The sequence below is a fragment of the Aulonocara stuartgranti genome, assembly GCF_965226115.1.
Source record: "Aulonocara stuartgranti genome assembly, chromosome: 4".
Classification (NCBI taxonomy): Eukaryota; Metazoa; Chordata; class Actinopteri; order Cichliformes; family Cichlidae; genus Aulonocara; species Aulonocara stuartgranti.
Window position 1 is genome coordinate 37,307,369 of NC_138942.1, and position 12,423 is coordinate 37,319,791.

The 12,423-nt window shown below is 43.3% G+C and overlaps 2 protein-coding genes across 2 annotated transcripts in view; both read left to right on the forward strand.

Annotated features, from left to right (window-relative positions):
- The window catches only part of LOC309705614 (stonustoxin subunit beta-like), a gene marked incomplete at its 5' end in the record, with an annotated part of 2,373 nt that extends 643 nt beyond the window's left edge, over positions 1-1,730 (forward strand). The window contains one exon of the mRNA XM_082531526.1: positions 1-1,730. This exon is cut by the window's left edge and continues 425 nt beyond it. Coding sequence (XP_082387652.1) covers positions 1-111 — 111 coding nt within the window.
- LOC309704923 (uncharacterized protein) overlaps positions 1-12,423 on the forward strand; it is a 535,689-nt gene that overhangs the window by 207,320 nt on the left and 315,946 nt on the right. The gene's annotated exons all lie outside the window — the stretch shown is intronic.

Below are 12,423 nucleotides of genomic sequence, written 5' to 3' on the forward strand. Positions count from 1 at the left end.
AGAGTCTCCTCTGACACTCTGATCCACCTCCACACCTTCAACACCACATTCACTCAAACTCTTTATCCTGGGTTTAGTTTCTGGTCTGGTTCCTCAGTGTCCCTGTGCTGATCCAACAGACAGTTTCCATGACTGCAAGTGTTGAGTGGAAAAATGCTACATTGCATTATTGCATCCTCTCACCACAGGAGGCGCTGTTGGCACCACTGATTGCTGATCAGCTGTTCTCTGATGATCTGATTGATACTGTGAATAACGGGACTCACTGAACTCTGTGACACAGTGAAGATTACAGAGTTTAACTTCACCCTTTAAGACTGACCACAGAACCAAGTCCGCCAGAGCTTTTGTTATATTTTTACATGCTGTGGAGCCATTTGTGGGAGCATTTCAAGTTGCTATACATCAATACAACTGTTATAGCCCTAATTTTAATAATATGTATGCATTAAGTCCATAGTAACTACATAAATTGCAAAAAAAACCTCTGCTCATCCATCTCTGTGTGTATCAGGATACATTTGGTTCATAATACACAGAAAAATCAGAGTTATTACCTGTAATAAATGTGAAAGATTCCTGCAGTGATAACCAGGCAGGACTGAAACACATCCAAGCTGTCACCACGGTAACAGCACCGCCCATCCACAGGTGAGGGGAGGAGCAAAAAGAGGGACTTTGACCATTTTATACTAAAAACACTCAACTAATGTTTCTAATATGAAACAAATAAGCCCACATTAATGTGAGCGTTTATTAAATAATAATAATGATGATTTCCTCCTGATCTCATTTCCACAGCAGAGAAAACTGTGGTGTATATTGAGGTGGAGGGTGTGGTCTGTGGCTCAGGTGTAGAGTGAGGGTGGAGGAGGGAGTGATGATGACATCAGAGCTGCAGCACAGAGACCAGTGAACACACAGTCTGTTCATCTTTGCATAGATACAATATACAGCACAATATTGAATGACAGACACGCTGTGGGAGCTTCCACAGATACACTGACGTCAGCATCCAGAGTCCTCCTGCTGCTCCCCCCTCAGAGCCCCGTGATCAGCACCAACACATTCAGTTAGATGACAGAGTCCAGCTGCAGCTAGAATCAGCTCCCCTCTGTGAACAACAGCACAGCGTCAGTGTTTCACACTCAGTGAAAGGAGGAAACAGCAGAAGAACACCATGTGTGCTACGTTTCCCAGGACACACTACAAACTGCACAAATACAGAGCAGCACGTGGAAGGACCTGGAGCTGCATTTACAGAGCTGCAGACAGCGTGATGTCCTGTATGGACAGGTGGAAGGAAGCAAGTCCTCAGCTGGAACACTCGTGTTTGTCCACAGACAGGAAACACAGCAGGAAACTTCCTCACAGAAGTGCAGCTCATGGATAACACACTTCCTGTCAGTCAGAATGAGGCTGCAGCCAAACACAGAAAGGTGTTTTTGTCCAGATGAGCCCAGAGAAGAAACACGAGTGTTCACAGACATCAGAAGCTCAGAGAGGTGAAACATGAGGTTGGAGTCCTCGTCAGCATCCAGAAGAGCTGCTGTGAAACCCTGAGTACTCATGACAGACTCTGATGGCACAAACACATCATGATTCAAACAGAAAGACAAACATGGAGCTCCTGATCCTCCTGCATGAGAACAAGCTGACATGAGCGCTGTGTCTGAGAGTGTCTCCCTGTCACAGTGACAATAACACAGCTGCTGCTCACAGTCATTAAACTGACCTGAGGTCAGCTGTGCTCCTTACATATGAACCATGTGACCTCACATCAGTGCTGTGGATGACTGTAGTCATAGAAGAGTAGAGCTGTAGCAGGTGGTGTGAGGAGGAGGTGGTGTATTCTAGTTAACGCAGTACTGAAACACTCCAGCAGAGGGCGCTGTTAAGTCCTTATTGTAACACAGTTACTGTGTGCAGTTAGACTTCATACATAATCTGCACTTATTTCCATCAGACATGCTGTCAGTAAATGATTGGTTTCTATTGATTCTACTTCCTGTTGACTCGTTTGATGACAGTGAAACAATCACAGCTGATTGTGTGATGATGTAAACTGTCACTGTTACATTCAGTGTGTGTGACATAATGTTAGTGCAGGCTGATAACAGCCTGGTTCTGTTAGAAACACATGAACGTGTCCATAGATCAGTGTGTGTTTAACATGAGAGCTTCAGCCCTGCTGATGTGTTAAATAAAGACATGCAGGAAAACTGATGAGACTCTGAAATAACTCTTTATATTTATAATGTAACTCTGCATCAAAAGAACAACAAAGGATCCCAGACAGGTTTCTGTGAACAAAGACCATTCTGATGTTTCTGTGTTTCTAACACTTTGACATTATTAGTAAACAGACTGCAGTGAGCAGCATTTATAAAGAGCTTCTATATAAAGATATGACAGCTGTTTGACAAGTTTATCACTCTGTGTTTGGACCTGATCAGTCCAGCTGTTTACTTGAAACATGTTCATTTACCTGTTCTGTTATATTCATGTTCTTGTCTCTGTTGAAAACACATTTTAATGTCCCTCAGATTTTTCTCCCAGATGAATAAATCTAAAAATGACACAAACTGACTGCAGCTACTTTTTGTCCTTTCTGTCAAAAACCTTCATGTGACTCATGAGAGACACGTTTCAGCTGTTTGTGACAGATCAGAGGCTAACAAGTCATTTATAACACTTTCCATCATTGTTTAAAGTTCTCAGTGTTTCTGTGTTGCTGCGTATAGGATCTCCCAGCATCATCACTGTGCTGTCCAATCATTGTGTGCGAGGTTACCCTTATAGTGCGATGTGTGTTTGCACAAAGAGAAGCATGTGTGTCAAATATAAATAAGCACAGAACAGAAACAGCTGCTCGTTTCTTCTGTTTAGAGTCAAGTTAGTGTTTTGTGTCTTTGTTTGAGGCCTGATGTCGAGCAGAGGTGTGTGTAACTGCACTGCTCTGTTATATGTGTGAAGTGTGTGCTTCTCTTCAGCATCATCTTTGTCACTGCTGATTCCTTTGTGTCATCATGTGTTGAGAAGAGAGAACAGTTATAACGGAGGAGCAAAAGGAAGCCCTGAAATCTGCATCAACAAGGAAGTGTTGGCTCACCAGTGATCCCAGCAGAGCCACTGGTTTGGCTCCAGTTGTTCTAGATTCAATGATGTTGTTGCTACAGATACATGTCAGCATCTTTATTGAATTTAATATGAAGCAGAAATGGTGTCATCAGGAGAAGAAGAGGAGAACAAGTCCGGCGAGGAGGCAGCAGCTCTTAAAGATGAAACAGCAGCTCAGCCCTGAGCTCAGAGAGCTGCACATGAAAAAGCTCCTCAAGCAGATCCTGTCAGAGGTTTGTCATCAACAGGAGGAACTGTTCACATCATAGGATGAAGATGCTGTCAGCTGGATGAAGAAGGTTATTTAATGCAAACGTTCACACTGAAGTCAAATTGTTGTCGTGTTGAACAGATTCATGTACTGATCGTCTCCAGAATGTTAGAAGAGCTTCAATGAATCATTAGAAACAACTTACAGCTGCACAGCTGTGTCAAACACATCTGTGTGTCATTGTGGGATTGTTGTGTTTCTACATGTGACACACGTCTAAAACATGCACACAATCTGAACACAAACAGGGACTCATGTGTTCCCACAGCCAGATGCTGAGAGCCATTTCCTTGTAGTCCTGTGTCTACATACATGAACCATTAGATGTTATTGGAATGATTGTCAGCTCTGATAGTTTCATGTGTGTTTAGCTGGACGCTGTTTGATCCTCGACATGTTTAAAGGTGTCCAGTCCTGAGACACTGGGGCTGGAAACAGCTGTGATGTCATTGGACTGTCACACAGACAGAAGTGCATGAAGTGAGCAGCCGAGGAGCCGCTGATGTTTTGGATTCAACAGCATTTGAAAGGTCGACACAGACACATTTGCACACAGAAAGCTGAATCTGTCATATGCCACAGTGAACTCACTGTTCAGTGTTTTTCAGGAAGCTTCTTAACTGCCTCTGCTGCCAAACAAGCAGCTGATGTCCTTGAGAAGAAGCTGAAGAAGTCTTCAACAACAAATACAGGAAGTGGACTTTCAAATACTAGATTCACTTTAGACTCACAGAGAAATGACTCAACCAGCTGTGTTTGACTCTATGAAAGGTCAGTGTGTGTCTGCACACAGACTGTTGTGTTGGACTGTTATTCAGTTGTCTGCTGAATGTTTTCAAATGTCTGCATCTCAGCTGTGATGAGGCTGGGGGTCATGGGAGGCCACCGTAGCAGCCTCTTCAACATCATGACATCATCATAAATGCTGCTGGACTGTCTGATGGGCTGACGGTGAAAAAGCCGTCGGGAAGGAAACAGAAGACGTTTCAGAGGCTGCAGCAGATTTCTTTGATTCGGGGCCTTTTTCAGCTTTATTGGACAGAGCAGTGAAGATAAGTGACAGCAAAGCAGAGAGAAAGGGGGCGTGGCCCGGGTCAAAGCCAGGCCAGCTGCTCTCCACCTCGTGGTCACCTGCTCATCCTAGTGAGCTCCACCAGCAGCCCTTTCACACACTTTACACTGTCAAACACTGTGTGTGGACCTCAGCTAACAACAGGCTACATTTAAGTCTGGACTACATGCTTTTATATTGTTTTTATTCCATCAGCAGCTCAACATCATGAGCAGCTTTGACATAAAGACATCAAACTCAAGCTGACTTTAAACTACTTTTAATACAGGGGCTCAAAAACAACAACATCTTTATTATATATCAGGACACAAAGTCATTTCATCTCAAAGGGAAACAGCTTTATTTGGAATAACCAGCACTATCAACTGGTTTGGGATCTCCACCAGTTTCATGTCTTTGCAGCTTCTCCAACAAAGTTCCTGTAAAATCAGCATGTTTGTCTTTATTGGTTTGATAGTGATTGATTATTCAGTCCCAATCTGCTGTCATCTAAAGAACAAAATGATGTTTCTATGAGTCACAAAGCTCCAGATGTTGTCGGCTTCACAAAGAAAACAAAGAACTTAAACACAAAGTGTTTGGAGCCAAAATGTTCCCAAGCTGCTCTTTTTGAAATGGCAGAGGTACAGTGGTGTCTAACAGCACACTGTGGAAGGCAAACATGTTATTGTTGGATGAAACTTCATGAATCCTTTGTAGATTTGAGCTGTTGGAGCCTTTCTTTTCTCTTCAGGTGTACAGATGCTGAGGAGGCAGGTGAAGCAGGTGGAGCTGTTGTGATGCTGGCAGAGGGTGTGTCTTAGTAACTCTGTGAGGCAGAACTGGATCCAACATTGTGGATGTGTTGATGTTGGAGCCATTAAGAGTCTCTGGCCACACTGTAGGATTTCCCTTTGATCCACTGTGGGGGCATTTTGGAGTCTGTCAGTGAAACTCTTCATGTTTGTGTTTGACTCCAGTTTATAGAAACAGAGAAATGTGTCATGCTTTTGTTCGGCCTCCACAAATACACACATTTGTTCATTGGTTGGACTTTTTGGAAGGAGACACATTGAAAACCATGTTAATAAGATCTTGTTGTTTCCTGTGGATCCGACACAGAGAGTGGACTTCAGACAGAAAGCGTGGAAGAGATTTTAGAGGCCGTGTGTGGCAACAGGAAGTTTCTGTGTGTTTGCTGATCTTACATGTGGAAAACAACACGTGATGTTTGTGAAGTCCTACAATGATCATTGTTCTCACAGCATTTTGAGTGGGAACAGTTCAAACTGGGAGTAGTGGGAGTTATTTACTGATTGAAACAAGCTGAATGTTTCTGTGACGATGAAGATCAGCAGCTCAGCTGATCAATGAACTGACATCTATCAGTCGTTTCATGAGATGAAGTCATCAGCAGACATTTGTTCTGACTGTGTGATGAATGTCAGAACGTCAGGGCTCTGCTTTAGTCACTGCTTGATGATCATTGGCTCATTGTTGAATCCAGGGCCCAGTCTGACCTCTGACCTTTACTGCAGGTCTTCTGTGTTATCTCCACTTTCATGTCTGATCTTCTGCTGTATCGTCCAAAATAAACATCTGGATCATTTCCAACACTTCAGCAGATCTTTAGTTTGGGCAGTGCAGCACAGAATAACACATATTGTACTATACTGCCCACTTCCTGATCTTATTGGATCTGTGTGTGAGGTTGGTGAAGGAAACACATGTTTACTGAGTGAGTCGCTGCCATTAGGAACTAGTTTTTATATCACAGCCTGGAAATCACACAGGACCATTTCTGCAAGTGAAAAGTCGTCATTGGAGGAAAATCATTGTGTAGTTTGTGCGACTGAAGAATTGTCCCAACTACATGTGCTGCTGACCCTTGACCTTTTCTTTAGGTGCACAGAGGAGTCTGTGGAAACATCCAGAACTGAGGCATCTTGTGTACAAACGTGTTCAGACCAGATGTCAAATGATGTCAGATGTCATCCGTGAATGGATGCAACTGTGGATCGTTCCAATAAAATGAGGCAGTTTTGTAAGTACAAGCCCACTACAACCCATCATCAACATTTTAAATTACATTATACATCTTCACTGATATAAAGCACCACTATTTTAACCTGATTCACTTTTTCCACCCTAACAGTTCATTCCTCAAATCAAACAAGATATTTGACCCTAAAAAAATGCATCAACAAATAATTTTGTAATAAAATATTTATTCTTCAACTTTTACAAGTGAAATCAAACAAGTGTGTTTAAGAGTGAAACCAGAGTGGAAGCTGCTCATATAGAGTCCAACCCAGGCTAAAGTAAGCTGAGTAGAGCAGCACCATCAGTGTCGGCTCTCTGAACACGGTGCAAGATCGCCATCTGCAGGACAAAACTAGTTTTTCTCGCCCTCCTCGTCAACATCAAGATGATGTCATCGTACAGCAACTGATTCCCTGTCCGTCTGGAACAAAGCATTTACATTAAAAAAGACATTTACAGAAAATACAAACACCAACAACACATCTCATCATCACATGATATTTTATTATTTATTATATTATATATTTTTATTGTACCATCAACATCAACAAACACCAGCATATTTTCTTTGAGATTGAGTAGAGTGGACCTTTCCCTTGGTTCACTTCCTGCTCGCAGCATCAGCTGACCTCTGACTTCCTGGTTAAGGTCTCTCAGCGTTGACTGGAATATCAAATCAGACTCACACCATGTTCTTGTAATGTGGTCATGTCTGTCAGCTGTTTGAAGAGCATCTCTGGCCTAAACACAATAGGAAGAACAACAACACGGCTAAAAAAAACAACACATTTCCATATTAGATGAAGGGCACCGTAACTGGAAATGGTAACATTCATCTGATGCTGCTTTGGATTTATCTTCTGTTTTAGATCAACTTTGATCACTTCGAGCCATCTTAAGTCCGTTTGTTCTAACTTCTCACTAACGTCTCGTATGATTTAAGATCCCTGCTGTTCCCCAGCTGCCCTGTAGGTTTGTGCTTTGACCTCCAGAGGGCGACAAATCAGCACAGACAGAGAGCTCCATTCAAACTTTGCTGCCATCAGGAATAATTCTTCAAATATAATCATCAGTGTTTGAGCAGTTATGATATCAGGGACAATCTAGACATGTGTGACAATACTGAACATGTCACATGACACACCTCAAACATCATGTGATCCACTCTCAGTCTGCACTTTCATTCATGACTTCAACAGGTTGAAATGAGCTTTGAAGAAACATTCAGTGAAATAAATCTTTCATGGATTCATGTGAGCAGCAGATGAACTTTACAAAGAATCAGTGGATTTATCTTCTGTTTTAGATCAACTTTGATCACTTCGACCCATCTTAAGTCCGTTTGTTCTTCTCACTCACTAACGTCTCGTATGATTTCAGATCCCTGCTGTTCCCCAGCTGCCCTGTAGGTGGCCTCAGTGTGTCTCACACCATTTACAGATGATTACAGGTCGTTTACAGTTCAAACAGGTCCAACATAAGAAATATGTAGAAAATATCCTGCTATAACAGTTTGGGTCAAAGTGCAGATGTTCCAGATGTTCTGAGTCTGTCTGTGTTTCATGTTAACATGTAGATGTTGGACCAAAGTGAAGCTTTAGTTTGGGCAGCTGCTGAAGGAGAGGAACATTGCGTTCAGGTCTGGCAACAGGGATTACTACACCACAGCCCGATCCAACCTGAAGAGAGGCATCAGAGAGGCAAAGGGGGACTATAGGAGGAGGATCGAGGACCATTTGAAGAGTAATACCAGCCAGCAGGTGTGGCAAGGCATCCAGCACCTAACCAACTATAAGATCAATCTCGGAGCTGCGGACGGTGACCTGGAGCTGGCAGAGGAGCTGAATATCTTCTTTGCCCGCTTTGAGACCAGGGTACCGGAGGTATTGGAGCCACAGCAGCAACACGCCACCCATAGCAGCACCACCCTCACCCTGGAAGAGCACGAGGTGAGGCGCATGCTGCAGGCTGTTAACCCGAGGAAGGCGGCGGGTCCTGATGGTGTGCCAGGTCGAATATTGAGGGATTGTGCAGGACAGCTGGCTGGGATCTTCACCAGGATCTTCAACAAATCCCTCGCACAGGCGACTGTCCCACTCTGCCTGAAGTCCTCCACCATAGTCCCCTTGCCTAAGAAGCCCCACATCACCGGCCTGAATGACTACAGACCGGTGGCACTCACCCCAGTGGTAATGAAATGCTTTGAGAAGCTGGTCCGCAGACACATCACAGCAGCCCTGCCCCGCAGCCTGGATCCACACCAGTTTGCCTACAGAGCAAACCGGTCCACGGAAGACGCTGTAGCCACAGCACTCCATGCTGCATTAACTCACCTGGAAGAGCATGGTAGCTATGTGCGGATGCTCTTCGTGGATTACTGCTCAGCTTTTAACACCATCCTTCCACACAAACTGGTGGCCAAGCTACAAGACCTGGGGCTTCCATACAGCACCTGCATGTGGATCAACAGCTTCCTCTCGGGCCGTAGACAGAGAGTCAGAGTTGGCCATCACACATCCTCAGCCCTGAGTCTCAGCACTGGCTCACCCCAGGGCTGTGTGCTCAGTCCACTGCTCTACTCTCTCTACACACACGACTGCACTCCTCGCCACCACAGCAACATCTTTGTGAAATTTGCAGATGACACCACAGTGGTGGGGCTCATTTCCAAGGGAGACGAGTCTACGTACAGAGACGAGGTGGAGCAGCTGACGTCATGGTGTAAGGCCAATAACCTCCTCCTCAACACTTCAAAAACCAAAGAACTCATAATAGACTTCAGAAGGAAAAAGGCAGAGATCCAACCACTATTCATAAATGGGGACTGTGTAGAAAGGGTGGCAAGCTTCCGCTTCCTGGGAGTCAATATAGAGGAGAACCTTTCCTGGAGTGTGAACACCTCCGAGCTGCTGGAAAAGGCCCAACAGAGACTGTACTTCCTTCTCAGGAGGAATAACATCACACAGAGACTGCTGGTGTCCTTCTACAGAGCCACCATTGAGAGTGTTCTAACTTACTGCATATGCATCTGGTACACTAGCTGCACAGGGGCTCAGAGGAAAGCACTCCAAGGGATCATTAACACCGCCCAAAAGATCACTGGCTGCCCTCTCCCCACACTGGAAGTTCTACACAACGCCCACTGTTTTAAAAAGGCCCAAAACATCATAAAAGACACCTCACATCCTGGCCACTCCCTGTTCGAACTGTTGCCCTCAGGCAGACGGTACAGGGCAATCAGAGCAAGGACTAATAGACTCAAACACAGCTGTTATCCAACTGCAATAACACATCTGAATACTACAAAAAAATGTCCATCACGCCACTCTTGTGTTAATCTATGCACGGTCTGAAGCATGTGTGTGGGAATGTATGTGAATGTTTTACTGTTATATCTTATTAGTATTTTAAGTATTCTATCTATTTTATTTATTGAATTTTATTGTTTTATTTATATTTTGATATTGCTAGGGATGATGCAATGATCGGGGACCATTCTTCATTTCGTTGTTCTCATGACAATGACAATAAAGTTTCTGATTCTGATCTGATTCTGATGTGACTGCAGGAATGTGAAGTGTAACTCTGAGCTCTAGGAAATGAAACTAAACGGACTTTTTCTCCTTTATTTATAGTGTTGAAATCTCCCAATTCTTTGAATCTTTGGGCTGAAGGAAGGACAATACTCGGTGTATAAATGCTCAATCAACAATCATTTATTTCCATACAATTCAACACATAAGAGCATTACAACGTCCGGACGGGAGAGATGCCTGCAGAGGGTCAGCAGCATGTCTCAAAATGGTGACGGGTTGCTCAGCTTTTTATACTCTCTAGTGGCCCCCACCTAGTCGTAAAAGCCTAAACATTCACATTCTTTCTCTCTTACGGCGCCTAAATTATGACCTCGGCTCCCTGTCTTCTCTGCTCCCTGCAAAGGTGGGGGTATGGAATGTTGTCTATCTCCCTAGACACAGAGTCTCCTGCTTACAACCTTCTCTTGATGATTCAGCAGTAAAGCATGTCAAGAAAACAGTATAAGACATTCACAGCCGATCAAGGATACAGAGTGATGCACACTTATCTAATGAACTACAAAATGATTATGTTCTTTTAACTCAAAAGTATAATGAGGACTAAACTACATACTGATCACACACTCTATATTAAAGGGTATAATATGATCTACAGCAGTATCATAATTCAACTACTTTGATTACATATATAAGGTAACATATGATAACAGAATAATCTCAACATTCCCCCTTTGATCTCTTTTCTCAAAGAGATCACTTACAACATGCACTCTAATGTTGCAATGTCCACGTCTCCTTGGTCCTGAGGCCCTCTGTCCCCCTTTAACGGGTGGACCATATGTGTGATGACCTCTGTGTTTACGCAGTTCAGATGCAAGCAAAGTTAGATTTACAACCATACCATCAGTTACAGATGACACTCCCATCACTCCCCAATTTTCCCACAGCTTTATTTTTTATTGCTGCAGCTACCAATATCTTCCAGTTGGGTGATTCTCAGCTTCTTCCTTCGACCTCCGGGGTTAGACCACCCTTTAGTCATTGCACAGTTCTGGGGATTATTCTGCCCCGATTTCAAACAAAGATCTATGGGTTTGTGGTCACCGCCGTGTCCCCCTTTTTGCCAAGAGCCTCTCGAACCTCGTTGGTCTGGTGTTCCTGGTTTCCGCCAACCCCTTCATGGTTATTGCTGTGTTCATGGGATCCATCTTCTCAAGGAGCCCAAACGTCATGACACTTGACCCCAGTTGCTGTCTCGGCAGTCCCTACATCTGTCTCTGCTGTTAGGGGTCCTCATAACTCCGTGTCCCCGTCTGGTGTCTGTTCCTTTCTCTGCAAGAGACAGAAAACCAAAACACCTCTCTCCCTAGCCTTGATAATCTAATATTGTTATCCATTGTTCTTCTAATGATTCAAATTTTGGTTCAAAATGTTATATTCCGGACTTATTCTAATCATAATCTATGTGTGTGTAGAAGAAATCAAAGATTAATGAACCATTTCTAAGTCTAACACATTATAAGCTTAAGTCTTACCATAGCTAAATTATTAAACACACAAATAAACTCATGGAAATTTTCATATCACCAGTGTTTCATGTTCAAACTCAACTTCCACTTTTATTAGTATTCCTCCCTCCAATATTTGCAATTCCCCTCCTTTGGTGTGAAAACTGTTGGTGTGGTCAAGTGGGTGCTATAAAAAACAAAAGCTCAGGACAGAACAGTTATCAGTCATGTGCTTCATACAAAATTGGCATATCTCTATTTTGAATATGGCAAGTCTACCATTCCCCTGTTATTCATAAACATTGTTAAGGTTTTGGCGATCTTCCTCTATAAACTTTAACTGACTTTTTTTACAGTGACCTTCTATGGTCAATAGTAACATATTCCAGTCATGAGTGATATCAAAAGTTTTTTCCACTGTATCATTTGGCATTCCCAATAATATAACATGATACCTTAATCAAAACGAAGCTACTATAGCACAGTTTTTCTTAATGCAAACATCAGTAACTCAAAATTAACAACCAACGGTTTAAATCTCAGTTCCACACTCGCCTGTGAAGCTACAGTCTCCTCCTCCAGTCTCTCTTATCCTCCTGCTCCTGCAAGAACAAAACAAAACAAAGCGAAGCATCCACCCTTCTCTTGCCGGCTGGGTGAATTGTTTGTTGGCATTTACTAATCCTAAAGTTGGTGCAGTCATTGTCTCAGTGTCAAGTCAGTCAAAACTTTCAGTCCGTCCATCACAGTCCAGTCACATGCATTCATTCACACACATTCATACCAGATGTTGCTGATAATCGAGTCTCACGCGCGACCTATTCGAGCATCCATCACCAGCAAGATGACGTCATCATTTTAAAAGGAAAACAATTCCTTGTTTTTTCTTTTTGG